General features: G+C 46.1%; 2 protein-coding genes across 4 annotated transcripts; both read right to left on the reverse strand.

Annotated features, from left to right (window-relative positions):
* Positions 1-801: 801 nt before the first annotated feature.
* LOC6609331 (paired box pox-neuro protein) lies at positions 802-9080 on the reverse strand. The gene is made up of 5 exons (XM_002033984.2): positions 8738-9080; positions 5089-5553; positions 4381-4521; positions 4232-4311; positions 802-2161 (listed from the first exon to the last, which is right to left on the reverse strand). The coding sequence occupies exons 2-5, from the start codon at positions 5099-5101 to the stop codon at positions 1118-1120; spliced, it is 1278 nt and encodes a 425-aa protein (XP_002034020.1). The 5' UTR covers positions 5102-5553; positions 8738-9080; the 3' UTR covers positions 802-1117.
* An 8940-nt stretch (positions 9081-18020) lies between these two features.
* LOC6609332 (facilitated trehalose transporter Tret1) lies at positions 18021-21476 on the reverse strand. Of its 3 annotated transcripts, XM_032716210.1 has the most exons (5): positions 21182-21476; positions 20963-21110; positions 19721-20219; positions 19341-19649; positions 18021-19048 (listed from the first exon to the last, which is right to left on the reverse strand). In XM_032716210.1, the coding sequence occupies exons 3-5, from the start codon at positions 20181-20183 to the stop codon at positions 18252-18254; spliced, it is 1569 nt and encodes a 522-aa protein (XP_032572101.1). In that variant the 5' UTR covers positions 20184-20219; positions 20963-21110; positions 21182-21476; the 3' UTR covers positions 18021-18251. The 3 variants fall into 3 exon arrangements, with proteins under 3 accessions (XP_032572101.1, XP_032572100.1, XP_002034021.1); XM_032716209.1 differs by having other exon boundaries at positions 20963-21476; XM_002033985.2 differs by lacking the exon at positions 20963-21110 and having other exon boundaries at positions 21182-21474.
* Positions 21477-22957: the final 1481 nt, after the last annotated feature.

The raw sequence follows: 22957 nt of genomic DNA on the forward strand, positions 1-22957 counted from the left end.
AAGGAGCGATATTGGCGATATTGGCCAGGATGCGGAATCGCGGCGTGCACGTGATACAATTATGGCAGCGTGTTTTTTCGCATCGTTTTTTGCGCGCTTTGCATAATTTAACTGCGCGCAATTGTCGCGGCAATTATTTTTAGCCACTGATTTATTGTTGGCATATTCAGAGTAGTGGTCTTGGGAAAGTTTCTCACAACTTCACACCTTCGCCCAGGATGGCCATGTCCAGCTCCCCCGGGCACCTGCTTTAAAATTCCACTCACATTGGCTGCCGGTGCCGCCACACCATGCCAACCGATGCCACAATGCCACCATGCCGATTCCAATGCCATTTTCGCACTTCCAGTCGCCGCTTCACTTGCAGTTGCAGTTGGCAACCATTGTCGCCTCCTTCTGGGGGCGATCCCTCCGTTGCCTCCTCCGCGGGCGATCGATAGTTATGGTCGTGTCAGACATCCTGTAATTTCGCCATTCCCCCTCCGGCGGATCCAGCGTGTTGGCAACTTGTTGACACTTCATTGGCGCGCAAGTTAATTAAGAACGAGAGCCGCAGATGCCGACGACCACCGGCGAGTCGGTGAAAAACACTTCATTTATCATTTAAATGGTCATCTCGGGTACAAATTACACGAATTTCGTAGCAGAAAATTTCGCATAATAAAGTATATTATTACACGAAATTCGAAGCATGAACTTTTGCATCCGTTGGTTATTTCCAGCATTTCTGGAACCTTTTTAAAACATAAATGGTATTTTAAACCCATGAACCATAATGCAAAACACACTGGTTTACTCAGCACACGTATTCGTATTGTTTTATTTAAATATTTTATTATATTATCGTCCCCTTGCAACATTATTCATAGCAATCAATGTGGATGGAACTTGAATAAATACAATTTCACGGGTATATAAATCCAGCATGTTCAGTTTAAGACATCATTATCGGAGATCCAGTTTAAGAGAGAAGAAAGTGTGACCACAGAAATTCCATCAATTCGAGTTCCAACTTAGCTTAAATTAGTACTGGTTGAATGGGGCGTTTACGATTAAATTACGTTTCTATATATACACAGATCAAAACTGGGTCAGTGGCAAGGCGCACTCAGTGGATTTAGTTGACTACCTCAACGCTGTCTTCCTCTTCTTGCTCCTCCTCCCCCTCGGCGGGATCCTCATCCTCTGGTGTTTCCAAGGGTGGAGCAACTGGACTATCCTGACTGCTCTCGCAGGAACTGGACTCCAGGCACTCCAGACGGTTGCTATCGAGTCGTAGTCGCTTCTCCGGCTTCTTGAGCAGTTCCTCGATGGAGTACGGATTCCGCTTGCGACTGTGGCTGAGTGTCGATCCTGGTGAAGCCTCTGGAGCTGATCCGGCGCCATTTCCACCTCCAGAAGCGGTTAGTGAAAGCGCCGCCGGGGAGGATTTACCGGAGTCACAGTCGCTAAGCGCATCACCAGCCGCTCCGGGAGTCGAAAGATCGATGGAGCTCTCCGACTTGGTGAAACCACCCAAGGCGGATGTGGAAGATGCGGCCGCCGCTGCCATGGCATGGGGCAAATAGCCGCCGGCATAGGGCAGGAATTGACCACCCGACGCAGCCGCCTGGGCCTGAATGTGAGCCTGGGTGTAGTAGAGCAGGGAGGGATTCCACAGCCAGTGCTTGTGAAGAGCGGAGTAACTCAAGTCCAGGCCCGAAACATTTGGGTTCAGTCCGTGACTGTGGCCATGTCCCATGCTGGGCGGCATTTTGGGAGCGGGTTTAATGGGCATCTCGCCGGTGGAGGTCATCATCAACGCCGGCGGCTTGGCATAGCGTGCGATGGAGGGCGTGGCTGCCGGTGTGGGCGGGGCCACGGTCACCGGAGGGGGCGGAGCTTGGGCGCCATATCCATTCGATGGACCGCTGCCCGCCTGATGAGCCGCTGCCGCCGCCGCAGCTGCAGCAGCTGCGGCATTCTGCTGACTGGAGGTCATCTCATCGGTCCACAGACCGCTGTTGCGCAGAATCCGGTTGATGGAGCTGATCGAGGGCACCGAACTGGGATCGCAGACGCGCTGCTGCTGCAGCTGCTCGCGAATCTCCCATGCGAACATGCCGCTGTTCTCCTCCTTTAGCCGGATGATCTTCTTCACCACGGTGGGCGTGGCCACTTGCTGGAAAGAGAAGAAATATGATTTAAATTTGTTTGAAATTTTGAATTCTTTTTGAAAGTTATAGTTTTTCCATATGATAACCCTTCAATTAGCAATTATAGGTGCTTTTTATGTTATGTGGATAACAAAGAATATAGCTTAATTAAATACTAGTGCTTGCACCAGCCCGTTTCCAAATTTACTTTAATGGATTTCGGAATATATGTATTTCCTAATATTTAATGATAAAGTGCATACAAAGAAAGTCATTTTCCTAAATTTAAATTTATATTTCGTACGACTTGCGAATGGTATCACATAAACGTTACAGGCCTGTTGCGTGACTGTATATTTATGGTTATATAAGCCAGCCAGGTGCTTTAAACCCCTTTATTCTCAGGTGTCTCTGGTTACCCCCGTTTTGTGGCCTACGACGACTAATTGCCGTGAAATTCAATTGTGCACTAAAATAAACCACGGCGCACTCGCAACAATTGCAAAAGCGGCCGACAGCGAGCACAGCCACGCCCCCTTTAAGCTGTCATGTTCGCGGGAAGATTTGCATCGGACCCACATCCGTGTTGTAGCTGCTTTTGCATATGTTAATTTGTACGAGTGACTGAAAGGAAGGACCTTCCTCCCGTTTTCACTGGCGCCCACTTTTCACGTGTGACGCGGCAATTCATTAAAAATTCATAAATACGCTTAAGGGGGTTTATCGAATGGTAGTGGGGCGGACTTCAAGGGGTCGGAAGCCCCTCCATCGCGGCAAGCTTGCATGCCAGATCTTATCGGAAATCTACACGCGCGCTCGCTCTTTGCGGGCCACTGTCCTTGCACCCGCCCCGCCCCTTTTTCCCTATGCATGCCACAGGGGCACACGGGACAGGGGCGGGGGCAACTTCTTTATTGACCCAGCGTAGGTGTTAAATGCGCGTTTTGTTCGAGCGAGTGCAGAGCGCTTATTGAATCACCATGTAAGCGGTGGGTAACCGACATGCTGGGGTTGGGGCGCCTACCGCCGGGTACATTGTGCACTTGGTGGGCGGTGCAACTACCGTTAATTAGGCGTTATGTTCCGTCGGTAAATATCGCACCTGAACAACTGTTTGCGCAATCGAGGGGGAGTCGCATTGGATGGGGTAGTTTCACGGACTCTATCTGGAGAAATGTCCTTACTGTCCATGCAATATCCCTTCAAAACCATATAGAACAAACTATTAAAACCGGCAACCTAATTTAAGAAAATGTATTTCCCTTAGCTTAATCGATTTTATGATCCCAAGATCTACTTTATAGTAATCACTTTGGAGACGGGCCCACTTGAAAACTATCTTATTCTAGTCACACTTGACTTGCCTACCACCGATTATATAACTACTTTAAAAGATCGCTGCAGCGAATGGACATAGTACCGTGTCTGAACTACATTTTTGCAAGGTTGTAGAAAATATAATAATATTCAATAAAACTAATGCTTAGAATGCTTCAATATATATGTACAATACCCTTCTGAAAAGCGTTTAGTATGGTGCGTATGGGTCGTGATTCGGTGTTATCGCGTGGCTCCGCACGGAATCGCTGATTCCATGGCCCAGTGCAATCAGCACTATCCTCGTGCCATTGTCGTCACTTTTTGGGGCCGTGAAGCGAGCAGCAGCGGCTTAAACGGTAGCAGGCACACCTGATTGGGCGTGCGAACCGCACAGGTGGCTCCAGCCAGCCCCATCCAGGTAGCCCACTTCCCGGTTATCATCCTCGACCTGGGCAGGCGAGATTGATTTGCTGCGCTCTCTGCACTCGAACGCCCACTCCTCCACCGTCCACCCAACTTCCACTCCCACACGTGGCCATAAAGGCTGTCATCGAATGTCGAGAACATGTAAACTAGCTGCTGGTTACAATGCTTATCTGGGCTATCTGCTTTCCGTGTATCTGTGATACTTTATGGATTTACTGCTGTGCGATTGATTTTTATATAATCGTTTGTTGATTTCATGCACCACAGCGGACCACATGTGGTTTCCCGTCCCCCCAGATCTTGTTACCATCCCCCATTCACAATACCGTTCCCGCTTGGAGCCCACTTACCTTGGTCTTGCTGCCGCCAATGGAACCCGGTCGAATGGAGCCCGTCTCATAGAAGCGAGTTAAAATTTTAGAAACGCAGCCTATGCGAGAAAAGCACAAATTATATTACTTTATCTGAACTATGAGGAAGTCCTATGTAATAAACTCACCATGGGAAACCAGAAGCTGGCGGGATATATCACAGGGCCTCACTCCGCACAAAGCCAAGTCGACGATTCTCCGACGGACGCAGTCCGGCAAAGGACGGCCATTCACAAAAACTCCGCCCAGTTGGTTGACACCAGCTTGACCTAAAGGATTGAAAGGAAAAGGATATTTTTAGATATTAATAAACTATCTTCACTGCATTGAAAATCTTAGACCCAGTACTAAGTTCCTACCCCATTTAATATACATTTAAGAGCTTTGAAAAGAACGATCTTTAAGTTCGTTTTGAACAAGATTAACAACTTCAGCAATTGCAGCTTCCTTACAGATACTTAGAAAGTATTGTCTTAAACTGTTAATGTTGAGCCATATATTTGGAAGAAAAGTTTGCTAGACAAATGAAGCTTCTAGTGGGAATTAAAAGCGCGTAAGCTTCCCAAATAAAGTCTAGAAAATTTACAGTGAGCACACGCGTCTGGGCCAAATACCCGCAGTTTGGCAACCGCCCTGTTGACTTGGCTAATCTCTCCCACCTTCCCCACCTCCTACCAACCGGCGGTCGCAAACGCAGGCGGCAAAAGTGCGCCAGTAATAACCGTGGCGGAATCTTGGGTTTTCAGGGGGCAGTACGTGAAATGGGGGACTGGGACTGCAGATGGCATCTGATGCTTTCGTTTAATTTCCATTTGAAGTTCATTAGCGGGACTCACCTGTATGCGGCATGGCTGAAATGTGATCAACAATTCAATTCAAGCCAATCCAATCCAATTCAATCCGAAAGTGATTCGATACGATCCGATGCGATCGGTAGTCGCTTGCAGTCGCTTAGCCTCCGTAAAGTATTTTGGTTTATTTGCTGTTGGTTGGTTTGTCTTAATTCTTTTATTTTTTGTCTTTCGTCCCGTTGCTGCTGCTGCTTAGTTAATCGCTGAATTTTAATCAAATTTCAAGCAAGAACGTCATAAAAACGCTTTGATGGATGTCGTCGTGGTCGCCGGGCTATTAGGATGCTCAGTCTCAGGCCCGAATGGCGTTGCTCGAACTGATGTCCGATGCTGGATGATGCTGGCGGCCCACTCCCCGAAGACTTTTTACGGCTTCCACGAATTCGGACGGCGTCCAGGCCCGGCAAGAACCGATCCGATCCAAGACCAAAACCAAAAACCAGTGAAAATCTAGTAAGGAAAATACATAAAACTTAATTATTTTATAAAACTACGCGGCCGAGGGTTTAATGTGCAGTGGTTTATGTGCTCAATGGCCATGTCCAGTGACCAGTGACCAGTTACCACTGGCCATTGCCCAGCGCCCAGTGCCAGGGAGTATCTCAAATTAGCTGCTTATCAGGCACATTCCGAGCGCAGCGTGAACTGCTGGCCCATTATCGAGAAGGTGCCCCCTCCATTTAGGCCAGGTCGCTATAGTCCTAAGTATAGAGTTAGCCAGGCAGGGGTAACAATTAAATGAATTTTGGCCAATTGCTCATTTCGTTAAATATGCAACCGGCCCAAAAGAGATATGCAAATGGGCTTTCAGCACCACCAACTTGCGGCCGGTGGTTTCCGCTTCCTGTTTTTATTTTTTTTTCTACTTAATGCTTTTCGGCCAGGATTTGAGCCTGTCGCCAGCCTGTCAGAGGCATGAAAACGCGCTGAAGAACCGTATAAATCAAAAACTGTAACTGCCACTGCCGGCCGACGGTCCACACTTTGTCATGGCCATGTTATTATGGAATTCACATTTGATTTAATTGCCGAGCCCGGGAGTCCTTCGCCCAGCTCCCTTGCCGCTTTTCAGCTCGTAAAACCACCGAAATGCGCGTGTTAAGCCACCGAACCACCGCACGCACCACACACTCCCCTTCAAAATTCAAAAAAGAAAAAAAAAAAACAGAAAAAACACCAAACAGAACGAGAAAAAAAGAACTCGAAATTAAGTTGTTCATTAGGTTTTTTCGAACCTTCTCAGTCTCCGTCTCAGTTTTTCGGTTACCACTCACCGCGAACGGGAAACTCGTGCTGGCCGTTAAGGCCATAAAGTTCGCAGTTGGCCAGGGGCCACGATTTGACCGACAGTGCGATAAGGATTGCAATCCACTCGGTTTTGTAGAAAGTGAAATAGACATTCCGGCCAAATCCAATTTGGCCGCAATGAAAGGGTTAATTTCCCCTCTGGCGTGCTACTCGCCCATTTCTCTGGAATTTTTCGTGGCCCAATCGAGGCCAGTGAGCAGTCAAAACTAAATAGTTCCGGACAAGTAGCAACCCCCAGAAATATTCCACGATTCCACTTGCCTTGCCTTTTATATACGTATTAATTATCAATTATTGGGTGCTATTCAGCCTAAGAATGCAGGAAAATGTATCTTGCAGAACATAAAAAGCTAAATTTGGGGTATTACTATTGGAAATCTATCTCATATACTTACAAGCAGTGATCCAATGATCCAAAGTATCTGCTACTTAAGCGAGACCAAAAAATCCCCTCTTATTTTAAGAGAACTTATAAAATGTAAACGCATAGAAAAGGTTTTTTTCCACATCTACAACGGCTACAATTTTAAATGTTGAATGCGATCTTGAGGCCAAATTGCGAGTTATATATAGGGATGTTGCTAATCTGGGTTCTCGAGAACCGCTTTCTGGTTTTCAGTGGGGATAATATACGAGTATTATAAGTATCTCCCCCAAGTGCTACCGATTTCTCCACAGTCCTCAACTCGTAAGTCTCAATTAGCTCCGTGCACATGTCAAGCGGAACAGACATAAAAACCGATAGAAATTAGTTAAACATACAATAATTTAAATTCGTGCGATTACCGAAAGTGGAACCGACAGGTTGGCCGAGCTTCTGTTTCGGAACCCTCTCCCTTGATTTTATTTTTTATCATTGGCTGCCCCCCCGCAGATCAATGGATCGATCGGAGCCCCAGAGCCAACCGGGCATTAACAGCCGCTAATTAAAATAAAAAAATTATAATAAAACGTACGCTTCACCATTTGAATATGATTAGCTTGCTCTTTCTGGACCACGCTTAAGTAAGTTGTCCGACGGCTCGTTGCCTCGTTGCCGATGGCCGAAAGCCGAAACCCGGTGGCTTTAACTTTGGCTTAGAAAGCATCCAAATCAATGGGCCATAATGGCAGCCAGAAACGACGGCATGACAAAGAATTAATTAGCATACGATTTTTGACTTTTGTCGCTCGCCGTGGTCGTGGGAAACTAAAGTCTGGCCAAAAAGGCAGTCATCGATCTGGCCAACGATCGATTGGACCGCTTTAAATGAGTTATCTCGGTGCGGCGGAAGTTCAATTGGCCGTAGTTTTGCATTGCAAATTTGATTCAGGCCATCCGGTGGCATCTTCCTTCACTTCATTCACAACATGAATATTATTCGAATATTATTGGAATCGAATCTTGGCCGAAACTAACGTCGCCGGTTGAATGGAGATCGCCCCGTTTGGTTCCGTTCAGACTCGATCCGTTAGACGAGATCGTCGTTCATTAAGAAATAAGCCGATCGATGGCAGGGCGTTGGGTCTGGGGGGACGAGGTCGGACTTGAGACCGATGTGTCGAACACGATAAGCAAATATCGTTATTAAAGTCTTTCAAAAAAGCCGCAACCTGATCGGGAGCGACTCGATTTAATGATTTAGTTGTTGAGAAAGCAAATTATGCGCAAACAAATTGATTACGATCGTTTATGGTGGTCATTATGGGCAGGTCGATGGATGCGACCAGGTCTTAATTAAGACGCCGATAAGTCATCGTCGTTAGCTTCTTGTCAAGTGTTGGCATAATATTACGGATTCGAATGTGTCTGCACTCAAAATGCAATGTGTGCACTTTTCACCAAGTTCAATTAAGCTTATCTGGTCTCGAGTAGAAAACCAGATAGCACATCTGGCGTAAAATCCAAACCAACAAAATATGCAATCTGAAAGCTTGTCAGTGAACCAATAAAGTTGTCATCTAATTTCATTTAATGAAGCAGATTCAAATAAAAGCTCGAATTTATTTACAGATCCAAGCAAATGAACTAACTAATTTATGCCAAAAATAATGGCAATTCTTTATAAACGGTTTTTGGAACATTATAACAGATACTTGAACTATTCTCCTTGAATCAGAAACGTACTTCCAAAACTTTTCGATCTACAAATAATGTTCTATCTTTTTTAATCTAGATAGCAAATGGTCACTTGAACTTTACCAATTTTAAAAATTGAACTGATGTTCAATTTAGTAACTTCGTGATGGAAAAAAAAGCCTGAACTAAAACGGATAATCTTCCATGAATAGTAGCTTTCCTATATGGTTATACTTTTGAAATATATAATTCAAAAGGTGTGCTCACCTTAAACTTAGAGCACTGATTCGCCGGCTATCCAATAACTTGGCCACAACTTTATTCAAATCCTTTGATCACTTGAGCACAACACTTTCCGCTTCAGTTTTGCATGCCCGTGTGGCTTATTCCGCGGATAATGGCCGATTACTCAGTTCAGAGGCGCGACGGCTAATGGCTTCTGTATGATTCTTATTTGGGAGTTCGGAACGCGACGCACCTTGTCACTCGACCGTCAAAAATTCGACTAACTGCACGCGAATCGCGGGACCGGCGCATCGATTCGATCAATTTTTGTGGCAGTGGCAGTGGCGGTGGTAGCAGTGGAAATTGAGAGTTGGCTTCGTGCCTCGCCCGCGGTCCATCAGCCGACAATTTCTACTGAAGCACCGCCAAGCAGAGCGGCCCAAAACGCCACCGAAAAGCCGCCGCTCACTCACACACTCGCAATTCGCGGCCCGCACACACTGACAGAAGCGTTCACGGACTCACGGACGAACCGTTTTTCTGGTGTAACCGGTTTTTCACGGCTGCGACGTCCGCAGCGGTTCCAGCCCCATTTGGCCCACCGCCAGCCAATGAGAGCCAATCAGCGAGCTGGCCCGGTGCGCATGCGTCGCACGCTGCGCCGACGGTGAGCTGCCATTGGCCAGAGTCGGCAGGAGGGTTGGGGTCAGGTGACACGTCCTCCGGGAGCGAAATCGACACGGGCACAGTGGGTCAAGTGCGAAGAGGCTAGTGGGTTAGGTCGATTTCAACATCATGGAAAACCACATTGAAGTTAGGGGTAATTACGTAAAGCTACTATATTAAGAGAGTGACTAATATGAAGTTACGTTTGTAGATAAACATTGCTAATCTGGACTTTTTCTTTAAATGGACTTTTTCTTTAAATCTACTTTCTAATGTGAAGAATGAGCCACCTGCTCTAAAACTAATAGTAATTAGTAGTTTAGTGTACACAAACTTAATGCATGTGGGATATGTGGATTGAGCAAAAACACAAAGCAAGTTGGTTTTCAATACATCCCAGCTTGCAACTTTTGCTCCACTGTGCGGTTGCATGCCGTCCGTGCAGCCCGCCTTCGCTCTTTGAACGCTCTGGGGGTAGTCGAAGTCGGTGTGGATGGTCGGCGATATCCGGGCAGAGAGCGTTGCGGCAGAGCGTAGCCTTATCCGTGGCCGTTTCCGCAGCCGATGCGTTGCCGTTGCAGCCGCGTTCCGGCCAATCGGCGGAGGCAACGCAGCACGCAAACGCTCTCACTCCCGCCCCCGCCCACGTCCTTCATCGTGTGGTTCACAGATATTGATAGTGTATGTATCTCCCCCACTCCAAGGACCCCATCCACATCCACATCCGCATTGTGACACTGCATAGCCGTTACCCTGGCGAAACAGCCACAGCTACGGCCACAGCTACGGCTCGTCCTTGCCCACCCGCTGGAAACTCCCAGGAGGGAGAAGGAGGAGTAGGAGGAGCGGCAGGAGGCGGAGGTCGTTGGGTGGGTGGCGGCGTTAAGTAACGCTCGGTGGTGCCGCCAGCGTTAATTGAATTCGACAATTGTCGCTCGGCATTCACAATTGGAAATGGATTTCCACTGCGACGGCGACTGGTGCTGAAAGATAAAGCTGTCACATTGTTTGTGATTGTTCCGAGGGAGGAGTCCGGATTATTGATCCATTCGAGGCACCGAACATGATGAATGGAAATTAGTTGCCATGACTAGGAAATCAATGGTCCCTAGCAGGGGGGAACTCCTGATCCACCAAGACTGGCTAAAGCCTAACCCGTTTTTGGAGCCGCGTGGCGTATGCAAATCCACTTGCCACCAAAAACCACAAAAACCTGTGCGAAAACATGCAAAATTCTTAGGCCCACTCAGCGCGGTGGCTTTCCTATGGCAGGAGGATGGCGAGAGCTTGGCTGTAGCTTCTGCTGGCCAGAGATAAAACTGTCACAAAGGCCGGGTTGCCGGTAACCATTTGCCATTTACCAGCCAACCGAGCTATCCGAGCAGCTGCCTCTGACTTTTCCCAGGCAACCAAGCGCGGCGTAATAAGATCAAGCGAGTCAGCCGTGCGTGGTGGCATCAAAACACACCTATCGGTCTCTTTTGGCACAGAGTCCTTTGGTCCTCTTGGTCCTTCAGTCCTCTGGCCCACCCAACTCGCCACGCCCAACGCCCAGTGAGCTTGTTCATGGGCCACCCCCTCCGCGGGTCCTTCAACGTGTGTCTTGCCCTATCTGACAAGGCGATTATGCGACCCGGAGCCTTTCAAGTGGCAGCAATTACCCAAACCCCGGGTCCGCGCCCAAAAAGCCAACTACGCCCCAATTAAGGCGCACACACACAAATCTGTGTGGGAAGTGCGTTTAGCTGGGCTGTAAAAAGCTGATGAAGGATACAACTCGAAGAGAAAGTACCCTATAAATCAAATAGGTCAAGGATTTTTCGTTGGAAATAGATCTCTAATATGCATAACTCTCAATAAATTATAAAAAAGGAATTAATTTAAAAATAATTATTTAAATATAATAATTACGAGTATCAACGTTAAACCAACCAAACATGAAACTTAACTAATTATGTATTATCAAATACTGTGGCAATATCTAATTGAAGACTAATAGCTATACCCAGTGAGACTAATAGCTATATAAATTTAGCACGTTTTGAAACATTAAATACATTATAGATACATTTTTCATGACAGTTTCTAAAGTAAAAGTTTACGTTACCAGTCTATGCAATAATTCATCATACCCTCCATCAAAGGGCATTCAAATGAGCAACGGAAGTGGGTTTGCTCTGGTTTTATTAGACGGGTGCCAGGGGTGCAAAAAACGAGCTGTAATGAAAAGGGGCGGGACAATCGGCTTAACTTCTTCCGATTGACTTGGTTTACCACGCGCCCAAATGCGATCGCAATCGCAGAACTTACACTCGCTTATATTGTAATTGAAATGGAATCCAGTTCGAGTTGGGGTATGATTTGGGTCCGGTTTTCGCTGGAATGAGGGAAGCTGGAAGAGAGGCAGCTAGACGGACTGACACCCACATCAAGTTTTTGCCTAATCAAATTATGGCGAACCCATCCAGCCGAAGGCGTCGCATTCCAAGATGCGTGCCACCGAATCATTAGGTGGCATGCTAACAAAAAAACGAGGTGAACAGAAGCTGCTCCCGATTTGTTAGCTGTTAGCCGTGTTTCTGGGCGGCTCGTGCCTGGAGGTCAGTCTGCGGGAATGACTCCGGGGCAGAGTCTAGATTTCATGGTCATTAATGAGCGGTGTCCGCAGGAATGCGCCTGGGAAACGAGCAAAAACTGCGATTTTGTAGCGTGGGCGCCCATCTAATATGAAATTAGTTGCCCCAAACCGGCGGCAAATTAGCTGCTGCTATTTTTTTCTTTTTGCATTTCTTTAAGACGCTGAGTGGGTAAAAAAAAACGGAGCCTGGTATGGAATATATTTTCTAATTGCAGGGGCTGCCTAATTGAGGGTTCGCTTCGGGGCACCCGTTCCTTGCAATCAGCAGATGCAAGCCAAGTCCCGAAAATTGTCCGAAGAAGGGACATAAAAAAGGAACAGATATTTATATATAAAGACAAAGGCGATTTCAGTGTGTGTGCGGGTCGCCAAATTGGCGCAGGTTACGCATGTGCCTCAAATCATGAGCATTGCTGCCACGCGATGATGGATGCAGCCAGGCAGGTTGCATTGCAGCCTCGCCTCCTGAATCCCAATTCCCGAATCCCCGAATCCTCGCATTCTCCGATCCTGTTGCACCTTGCTTCAAGGAGGCGCGTGGCCCAAAACGAAACCGAAAAACAATCGGGCAATTTCGTAAACACTTGCCGACAAACGATAAGATAAAAATGATCTAAGGATAATGTACCTTTTCCAGGAGTCGCACAACCAGCAGTAATTTCTGCCCCCATCCAAAAGGACGACGTGTAGGTGGACAAAGGGCACGCGATTTTCGAGTGCCATAAAAATGAAAACGGAAAACTGGGACACTCCAGTGACTGGCATGTCAGAGCCAATTAATAAAAACGCAATTTCCACAAATCGAAATTTTTATAGAGTTTACAGGGTTTTATTGATCCCCCTAGAGCAGGACATTCCACACCTGCAGAGCAGAGCCCTTGGATTGGGCGGGCCGATAAGCAAAATGAGCAATTACGGGAGAAACTCTGACAGGACTTTGCTGGCGGCGCTGGAATTGTAACATTTTCTCACATTAAGAGACGGATCCTGCTCGTCCTGCTCGTCCTGCGCTCCACTGAACCCTGACGCACTCACAAAATGGCCGACGCGAAAGGCGGAGAGAGAGAGTTATTCTGCCCCGGCCAAGAAAGGCATCCACCGAGGGTGAGTCCTGGCTACAAAAGTTTGCGTGCAAGAAGAGGCGGCGGAAGGACGAAAACCTTTGGTTGCGATAAATTAAATGTCTGACATAATTATGGCTAAATTGAAAAGGCAAGAAGAAGACCAAGGAGCTGGCTACAAAATACATAAGGGATGGGGAGAGGGAGACTTGGCACTTAAAGGACTCTGCTGGCAGAGGGACAGGACAGTTATTGTGCCATAAAAACAGAAATTATTTGATCAAACACAATAAACACGCCAGAGGCAAAGGCAAACAGCGAAGCTCGAACCGCTGACAGGCTAATGATAGGATGTGTGCCAAAGGACATACAGATTATAGATTGAGCCACTATAATCGATGCGGGAACAGGGTGCTCCAAATATTCACTTAATTGAGATCCCAGGACTCAATCGCAAACCCCTTTGAAGTCAAATCGTAGTCAAAGAACCTTGGAAACAGAACTCTTTTCTTCGGGATGTGGAAAAGAATGCATCTTTTACTAAAAAGTTTTCTATATTAGACTTTAAATTTAAAGCTCTTTCATTCATTAGAAAGTTTAAACATTCTTTTTAGCCAGAGAGAAATGTTCTGATTGTCTGTAGTATGTGCAAAAACATGTTGAAAGTTCCTAAAAGGAACTCCATGGCTTTTTATGTACTTCCAGCAGCAGAGGAACGTACCCAATTCGAAACCCATCTCCTGCAACTCCTTGATCTCACCTCTTCCACTTGTGTGTGACTGTAATTATGGTTTTATGGCTCGCAACGCCTCTGGAAATCGGCCAACACACATCATAGAATCCAAATCAATTATACGCTTGTCTAGGCCATCGAGCTTCGTCCGTTTCCTGGCCTCCGCACCACTTCTTCATTCAGATGCTCCTGCTCCTTCAACTACTGCTGGTCCTGATGGCCCGTTGTCGGATGCCAGTTCCCATATCCCAAGTACCAGGCCAGCAAAAGTGTTAAAGTAACCATAAAACTTTGGCACTTCGAATCCGTTCCTGCTTTTCTTGCTTCTGCATCTGCTGTTGCTGCTGCATCGTAATCGTAAAACGCGGAAAGCGTTTGCGTCCGCCGCTCTGCCTGCTAAATGCAATATTTTTACGACCCAGTCCAGTCAATCCCAGAGTTAGTGAGGTCCAAGTCCGATTCCGAGGTACGATCGCAATCCCAAAAGCCCAGGATGATCATTCAGTTCGTTGGCCCCTTTGGCGGTGGTCGTCTGGATGGCTAAGTCGGCTGGCTGGCGAGGAGCAAAAGTCAAATACGGTAGCTCGACTAATTGAAAAATTAAAGTCTGGCCAAAGTACTTACACCGGGCAGCAGTTGAGGTGGAAACGCCCACCGCCCATTCGTTCATAAATCTTCCGGCATTCCCAGGTCCATCTCATCGCCCCCCTTCGATCTGTTTCGAAATGGGGTAACCTTAAGCTAGGTGACTAGGTGCCAGGTTGCCAGGTTACCAAGTTGCCGAGTTGGCTAGGTGTGATCGCATACCACCTTCAGTGGACTTCCACCGCTGAAGATGCCCATACCAAACCCGCTAATGTGGCAGTCCGCACACCTTGCCAAACACTTTAAAAAGTGTGGGCAAACCTCCCGGCTGCCCAGGCGATTATCGGATCGAAGGTAAACACCGGTTCTGGCCAAGACCCTTTGCCGAATTTGTAATGCTGCCAAAAATCACTTCTGGTTTTTGCCCACCTCGCTGATCGATGTGCGATGATCGGTTTTGGGAGTGTGTATATTTTATAGCAGGTAACTGGCAAACGAAAAGGGTATGTCATGTTTATTTAGAGTTATGATACGGCCGCAAAAATTGAGACAAATTATGTACTTATGACAATTTTCATAGCCATATAAATCTTTGAATATATATTAATTCAAACAAACAAAATTTAATCTATTATTTAAAATGTTTTCACTCGAGAGAATTAAAATTAATTACTTTTGCTCTGCAAAAACCATTCGCTAAAGATTAAAATATTCTAGTTGACCTTTAAAAACAGTTTCTTAGACTTTATAAAAGTGATATTTTAAACTGTAATACAAACGACTTAAGCTAAGTTGTTGCTCTATATTGTGAACCATAAAATTCTGCTAAAGTGTAACATTACCAGGTACTCACCAGTCTACAAATTTGCGATACTTACTTTACGCTGAACTTGCAGCTGCTGAGACCCCAGATCCGCAGATACCACGGACCTCCAATCGATCCCCTTTTGGCGTACTTGTAATTTGCTGACGAGCTGGGCGCTCAAGGTGTGCAATCAGCCGCAGTGATCAGGCGAAGGGTTAGGGCTTATTGCTCGCAGTGGATCCTGGATAAAAGTGCAGTGCTGTTAAAAATTATAACTACATTAAGTGCAGCAACAAATTGCAGACACTTGGGGCGTTTTAACAATGTCATTTACAGTGAAGGGGGAGGTGGTGCTGGCCGCTAAGGGGTAGATCAAGAGATCAGGACCCACCCAAGTGCCTAAAAGAGCACTGCGGCACCCGAGCCAACCATAAATTACCCGTTTAATGGACTCGACGCATTGTCGCTGCGAACAAAGCGCTACAAAGCGGTTATAGTCATAGTTTTGGGACTGTGCCCGAGCGAGCGGTTGTGGTGCTGATTTTCTAATTTATTGCCTTATAAACATAATCAAATTCGAATCAAAACAAAACAAAGCCGCCACCCCGAACACGCGTCCCGCTGCGTTCGGTGAGGATAATGATGACAGATCCGAGAAGCCAGCAATGGGATGATCGTCAAGGATGCCCAGGATGATCACACCACCATCCCGATGCGGTTTACACATCGCTGAATAGCCGGCTACCCCTGCCCATGGCATATCCATGAGCATGAATCCTCGGAAAACCGCACAGATTGCCGTTGTTTTCGAGTTACGCATATGTCACTGCGGTTGGAAATGGTACTCCACCCCACTCCACTCCACCGATTGTCCAATTCCTTGTTGGCACAGCAATTGTTACGTGCCATTAACTGCTGACATATCTATGCGCCAGCCGATAATTGATGCGTCCAAGTGCGAAATTCACGGCAGGTGTTGTTTGGATTACCACGAGAGCGAAATCTGGAAGGGATCGAGAGCTCGAGCTCGGAAGGTTGGGCCGCGCATCGCCAGCGGAAACTTTAATGTTCGCACATTTGCAGCTCATCAATTTTCGGCATTATCCCGTCCAGCATCAGTTCATTCAACCTTTCCTCCTGCCATGTCCATGTCCATGTTAGCGCCGTCTTGTTGACTTAATCGCCCCAAAACAATTTGTGCGTTTTTCGGCTGCTCCGCTTCTGACATGGCCTAAACGCTTGTCGCCTAATGACGGGGCAGCTCCAACCGGAGATGGATGCACCTCGAGCTGCTCGTCCTGACCAGGCATCTACAGATGATGGCGGTGGAGGGGAAGGTGGAACTGCTGCCTGCCTGGTGCCCGCTGCCCACCGCATTATTAAGCCATAAAATTGAAAACTTATTATAATTACATAAACGTACGCCTCGACGCCTCAAGCAAACCACGTGATGCACTGAGAAAAACATTAAATTCTAACTTAACTCTGTTTTTGTAGCAGCTACTTGTGGAGTTAAGGGGTATTCTAGATCTGTTGTATATAGTCATATATAGTCATATCTCCATGTCCGGCCGTAAAATTTTCGATAGCTGGAAAGTTCCGGTTTCTGCAAGTTCCGTCTGCTTTTATCCTTTTAGAATCATATTTTTATTCGGAATTATGTAGTTTAACAAACGAAATGTTACGTTTCAACAATTTCCCATCTATAGTTCTCACAAGTGATTAAATTTTGAAATGCTTGTTGCTCTTTGTAGACACAGTTTTTCTGCGAGTGTTGATATGTGAATCGGTCTAAGGAAAGAGAGGGGCAGGAACTGGAAGGCGGATGCCTGTGCAGAATGCGCTTTTAACGCGCTCCTTGCAGCAAGTTCGAATTTCGAGGCACACGCATCGCAAAGAATCTGCCGAAACTCCTGCTCGTTAACGAGCAAAGCAGAACAGATTTTTCCATCATTTCTTGAATGCCCGTGGCATAATGTATGGCTCGTTTTTAAGGCCCAGTTTGCAGCAAGTTGTCCGCAGCAGTCGTCATTATCGACATTACCATTACCATTAACATTACCATAAAGCAGATCGGCACTTAATTGATAGCAATTGCATCTGCTACGCTTTAATTAATTACCAGCCAAAAGCTTAAACTTAAACATTTCAATTGGGAGGCAGACGTCGAAGCAGACTGGTTTGTAAAATACTGAAAGCTCACCTCGATTTCAAAGTTCTTGAAACTATTTATTAATACTTTTCTTTTCCTAGCTAATTAAAATGTTGTATTCGTTTCTGTGTAAATCGGACGCGCCTACAAAAGTTTGCATACTCGTTTAGTCTTAATATGGAAATCGAAATCACACAGTCAGCTACGCTTTTTATTTATCTCTCATTCGCACTCAAGTTGATTTCCATTCTCCGTCTCTTCGATCGTGAAACGAATGACGTTGGACACGAACTTGACTTTCGCAGTGAGCAGCGTTCTGATTGAGTTCCGTGTATGATTGAGAGTTTAGATCGAGACGAAATAGGAATGCGTGCTACTAATTTATATCACTTCGTATAGAGAGAGCAGGTGCTTGAAAATATCGGTCTGCTAAGGTGAGTGAGTGAGTGAGAATGTGTTTGTGAGCAGGTAAAATTGCCTACCAGTCTCTTATCAGCGAACGGCCCTCGTTTGGGTTGACTTAATCTACTTGATTCCACGCCGCTTACTCAAAGTAAACAAAATATACTCAAGGAATGCTACACTTAATATTATCTATTAAAATACAAACGAGAATTAATTTCGAGTTGCTAACAAATCTAATGTTATGTCAGCAAACATTTTCTATATTTATAATGTTGAAACATTTATTTGATACGTTTATTAGAATTAATTTAATATCTTATATGTATATAAGAAACATAACAAACGCTTATTTGTAGATTCTTACGATTTTTTTAGTCTAGCACCAATGGAAAATTCAGCTGTTCATCATAAGTTAAAAACTTATTTTTATTATTGTCTGGTTGCTTATTGTCTATCACAGTACTAAGCACCTCACGGGATCTACTTAAGTTAGTTCATCTCATTCGAAAAACTATTCCTCGGGCTTTCGAACAAAAACCTCCTTCATTTCAACATCAGCCTGGTTTTGAGACTTGCGACTGCGACCCGATCGGAACTGCTCCTCGATCTCCAAAAGAGTTCGACGACGTGTCTCTGGTAGGGCGAGATAAACGAATATCAGGGCAAACAGAGCCATGACCCCGAAAATGATGAAGCAGTTCGACATTCCCAGGTATTCCTTGATGCCGGGATAGGTCTTAAGGACCACGAACGAGATGAACATGCCCACGGCCACGGTGAGTCCTGAAGCGGGTCCTCGAACCTTTTGCGGAAAAAGCTCGGAGATCATAAAGAATGGCAGGGTGTAAAGACCCAGAGTGCTCAGCACAATGAAGCCCACGATGGCTACCACCGGGAGATATGGGACTTCCTTGAGGAACTCGATTTGGCTGTGTCCCGCCAAAAGGAACATGCACACGGACATGCCCAAGGTGGAGATAATCCCTGCCCTTCGGCGACCCCACAACTCGAGGATGTATCCCATGGGGCAGGTGGTGATCAAGCGAGCCAAACCAATGAGCACGGCGCACATGAAGGGATCGATTTCGATGCCCGCCTCCAGGGAAATTTGCACGGCGAAGACGATGACCACAAAGATTCCGGTTAGCTGCTGGAAGGCAAACAAACTCATCAGGATGACCAATGGCTTGTAGACCTCCGGTTCGCGCAGATTACGCCAAAAGGACTCCTTCACCGCGGCGTTCCTCTGCTGCAGGGATTTCTGCAGAAGCTGGAACTCTTCGAGCACTTGGGGATGTGCGATTTCATCTGTGGGAAAAATAATAACATTATTCAAACCGTTCTATAAGGTATATTAATCATTAATTGAAATGACTTTAGGCGGGAACTCCAAGCACTTGAGCGATTTTAATTTTATACGAGGTCCCACACATGGACTATCATAATTTGATCGCGCGATTTGATAAAAGGCTCTACTTGACTTTGATTTGTTTTGCCATTCAACAAGTCATTAAAAAAGTATACCTCCGAAGGAACGTAATAAATATTCCACAGGCATTATCTTGTTTCCCATCAAGCTCAACGTCAGCAGAGAACTCACCCGATTTGTTGAATCCACGGAAGTAGTTAAGTGATCTCTTCGCCTCCGTCACACGCTTCTTGGACAGAAGCCAGCAATGACTTTCCGGAAGTGGCAGCACGCAGAGCAGTGCCACCAACTGGTAGCCACAGCAGATGAGGGCAATCAGTCGGAAATCATCGCGGATGCAGTAACCGATCCCGTAGAGAATCGTTATGCCACCGGCCACTGAAATGGATGTGCCCAGTATAAGACTGCCCCTCGTCTTGGGCACACTGATCTCGGCCGCATAGACTCCTGGTGGCGCACTGGCCAGTCCCATACCAACACCTGTAAATATTCAAGCATCAAATAATACTTTTTCTACAGAGGTAATAATTGTTAACGGATGTTAGACTTACCCAGCAAAAATCGTGAGACAATTAGTTGCAAAAAGAAGGCATTTTGGTCGCTCTCACTGGGTGTTGCCAGCAGAATCCATGCAATAATAGTTAGTACATTGAGCACGATCAGGGATCTCTTCCTTCCAATCCTGTCAAGCAAGAAACCGGACAGCAAGCCGCCCAGAGGAGCGGACAGAGCGTTGACCGATGCGAACCAGGAAGCCTGCGAATCGTTCAGATGCACTGGCTCCGTGGTGTCCTTCAGCTGATGCAGAGTGGCGGTGGGCATGGCCAGGGTCATACCCGTTGAGAAGACACCCACGTTGGCCAGGATAACAGCGATCACTTGACGCCGCACTGCCCTTGTCTGTTCGCCAGGCGGAGGAGTCTTCAGCGGTCGATCCAGTCCCGAAACGATCCTGGCCTGCTTACCATTGGATTCGCTGCCATTTTGATTGAGGTTCCGATGCTGCTCATCCATTTTGTTTGTTGGCGGGCAAGATTTGGCTTATCTCAGCTGAAAGAGAGGACAAGTTTCAATGGGCAATATTTTGAATTCTTTTACCCCGGCCATTTGCTGGCATTCTCACGGGGCTGGCATTCTCAGATAACTGGCCCTAAGCGAATTATTATGTCCCACGCCCTAACAAAGGCTAATGCAAATTTGCCTCGAAATGCCGTAGTTGCGGGAAAGGCAAACAAACAATTCATCATTTTTGATTACTCATTCGTTGCTTGTCTTTTGCATAAAGCTTAGTTTTTACAAGACTAGTATAAACTTTAGGACTTATTATTTAACTAGCTCAGCTGCTTTATAACTTTATAACTAAACAATAGATTACGGCCAGACTGCTCGCGCAATATAATCAAAAGTAACTAAAGACACCGGCTATTTAGATTTTAAATCACAAAACGACATGGTAACCCAAAAACAAACTAGTATTATGCAAACATATCAAAGAACAATGAGTATGCATGACTATTAAACATATATTTTGTTTATTATCACTGGATATTACGGCGGATTACAAAAGCGTGAGCATCATCCGATGATAAGAAAATAAACTTGTTCTCCTATTCGAACATAACCGGATTACACCCTCGTTTAGTCGAATCCAACATTCACGTGTGTTCTAGAAGGGTATTTGTCGGTTCGGTGCGTCCATCTAACGTTCCTCTTCTGTTTTCTTGTTTATTACTTTTATAATTGTGCCTCGAAGATGGCCTTGCCATCGGCAGCTATGTAGCTAATACCCGTACCAACAAATAGAAGTGTAGCCGATAAGAAGTGCGGCGATTGTTGACCCTGCTCCCGCGATGTCCACTGGGGATGGAAAGTGGGACTGGGCCACAGCTGATGGGGGCTGTGTGATCGTTTGTTTGTGGATCGCAAGTCTGGGGCGCAATGCTTTGATCAATCGATGCCAATTACGATTCAATGAATCCGCATGGCAAACAATTTCATTCGGGAACACTTACTTCTGTATGGAGATCTTTCGATTGGATTTTCACTGGATGCTCGAGAACCTGCTGCCCAAAAATCCACGAGGCTGGGGAAAACAGGTTCTGCGACGCTCACCAAAAAAAAAGTCGTGACTCGAAGTGTGGATCCACGAGCTTAAATCTGAAGTGCTACAACACGGTGCGGATCAGAGCCAAGCGAACCCGTCGACGGTAAAGCGCTGGAGCCAACTGAATGCCGCTTGCCACGTTGGAGTCCCCAAACTATACGGATTTCATCGGCGCACTCTCTCTCACGAACACAGACAGGCGATAAAGCGGCATAGGGTGCTGGTGGAATACTGCCATCTAGGAACGTCATCCGGCCGATAGATTTGCCTTTATGTGTGTCACGATCGGTTTGATCGGTGATAATGAATACAGCTGATCGGTTTGGACTTCTGAATGGACAAAGGGTTGACAATATGCCGATGCACTTTGTCCTTATCGGCTTGTTGGGCACGAAACATTAAGTAACCATTAAACAGCCCATAGGCTGCCGATGGGTCATTTGTGGCCAATCTGGGTGGGTTAAGTCAACCTGCCATATATATAGTACAGATATTATGCCGCTTATCAGTTTCGCCGATTAACTCGCGATGCGTTCGTCGCCTGGGTGTGTAGGAAGCGTTCTCAAGAGGCATTTACAATGGCCCAACAGACTGCGCAGATTTCAGATTTATCTTATCGGTCGAAAGGTCTTTCGTCTTGCCTGCCGCAATATTTGTCAAGTGCCGTAAGAATGAGACAATTCTAATTGGCTTTGCCAAATTGTGTGCCATCAATTGGGCATTAGCAATCACGTGTGATTAGATAGCGATTATTAACGGAGGTGTTAGCAACAAATATTTGCTAGTGGCATCTAAAGTGTTTCAAAAAACCGTTGGCTGTAGCAATTACCAGCTGTCAGCTAGCTCGGAGCATCACAGCAGTGAGCAGCTCACAGCGTGCGTCATAGCTAAAAGCTTTTGTGCGTATGCGATGGGCATCATTGTTCGCTCAATCGGATTCTGATTGATTCATTTCTAGTAAGAATAAATGCTTATTGGAAAATAAAAGCTTGGAATTTCCTTATTGGATAAGAAAATATTTTTTTATTTAAAATTATTATCATGCGTTTCCCTTTTTAACAGGAATAAAAAACAGCCCTTAATAATATTTATTTTATATTTATGTACAAGTTAAAAATTCATTTAGTAATTTTAAGACGCTCTTTAGTTTATATTTGTACATGTATTGTTTCTGCTAAGCATTACTTTTTTAAATCGTCAAACTGTTTCTTACGCTTTTCAAATCGCGCGCGCTTTTACTTTCGGCTCAGTGGAAACCAGAACTTGTTCATTTTTCACATCAAACACAGAACTTGTGCTGGAATTGTGGCGCTCGCCAACGTGGGTCACACTGTGCGAACTCGGGAACGCGTACACAACACACGGAGCGGAGTGTGCCGAGCAAAAAAAAAAAGAAAAGAAAAAAAAAGCGGAAAAGCCACCACCAGAGCGTGGAAGGGAAAACGAAAAACTGATAGAGGCGCCCACGAAAAACGCACGCAGGTTGCAGCCTCCAAGGATTCCTGTGCCCAGACCAACGTCTGGCTAAGATCGAACTACAAGCATAGTGTTCCGCCGAGATACAAGCTCCACGAGTCGCTGAGTGCGTGTTGCCCCAGGCTCAGTAACCTGGTCAGGCCGCCACATCCTCGCCCGCTCGCCCGCTGCAGTGCAACAGAAAAATCTGCGGGGGATGAGCGCGTTT

The sequence above is a fragment of the Drosophila sechellia genome, chromosome 2R (genome assembly GCF_004382195.2).
Source record: "Drosophila sechellia strain sech25 chromosome 2R, ASM438219v1, whole genome shotgun sequence".
Taxonomy (NCBI): domain Eukaryota; kingdom Metazoa; phylum Arthropoda; class Insecta; order Diptera; family Drosophilidae; genus Drosophila; species Drosophila sechellia.

Bases quoted from the DNA above. Each gene is read 5' to 3' on its own strand.
- LOC6609332 (XM_032716210.1), bottom strand. From the start codon at position 20,183: ATGGATGAGCAGCATCGGAACCTCAATCAAAATGGCAGCGAATCCAAT. The intron at 19,650-19,720 runs GTAAGTCTAACA...GAATATTTACAG, and splicing joins TGTCTCACGATTTTTGCTGG to GTGTTGGTATGGGACTGGCC. The intron at 19,049-19,340 runs GTGAGTTCTCTG...TTTTTCCCACAG, and splicing joins CCGTGGATTCAACAAATCGG to ATGAAATCGCACATCCCCAA.
- LOC6609331 (XM_002033984.2), bottom strand. The intron at 4,312-4,380 runs GTGAGTTTATTA...TTTCTCGCATAG, and splicing joins CCAGCTTCTGGTTTCCCATG to GCTGCGTTTCTAAAATTTTA. The intron at 2,162-4,231 runs GTAAGTGGGCTC...TTCTCTTTCCAG, and splicing joins TTGGCGGCAGCAAGACCAAG to CAAGTGGCCACGCCCACCGT.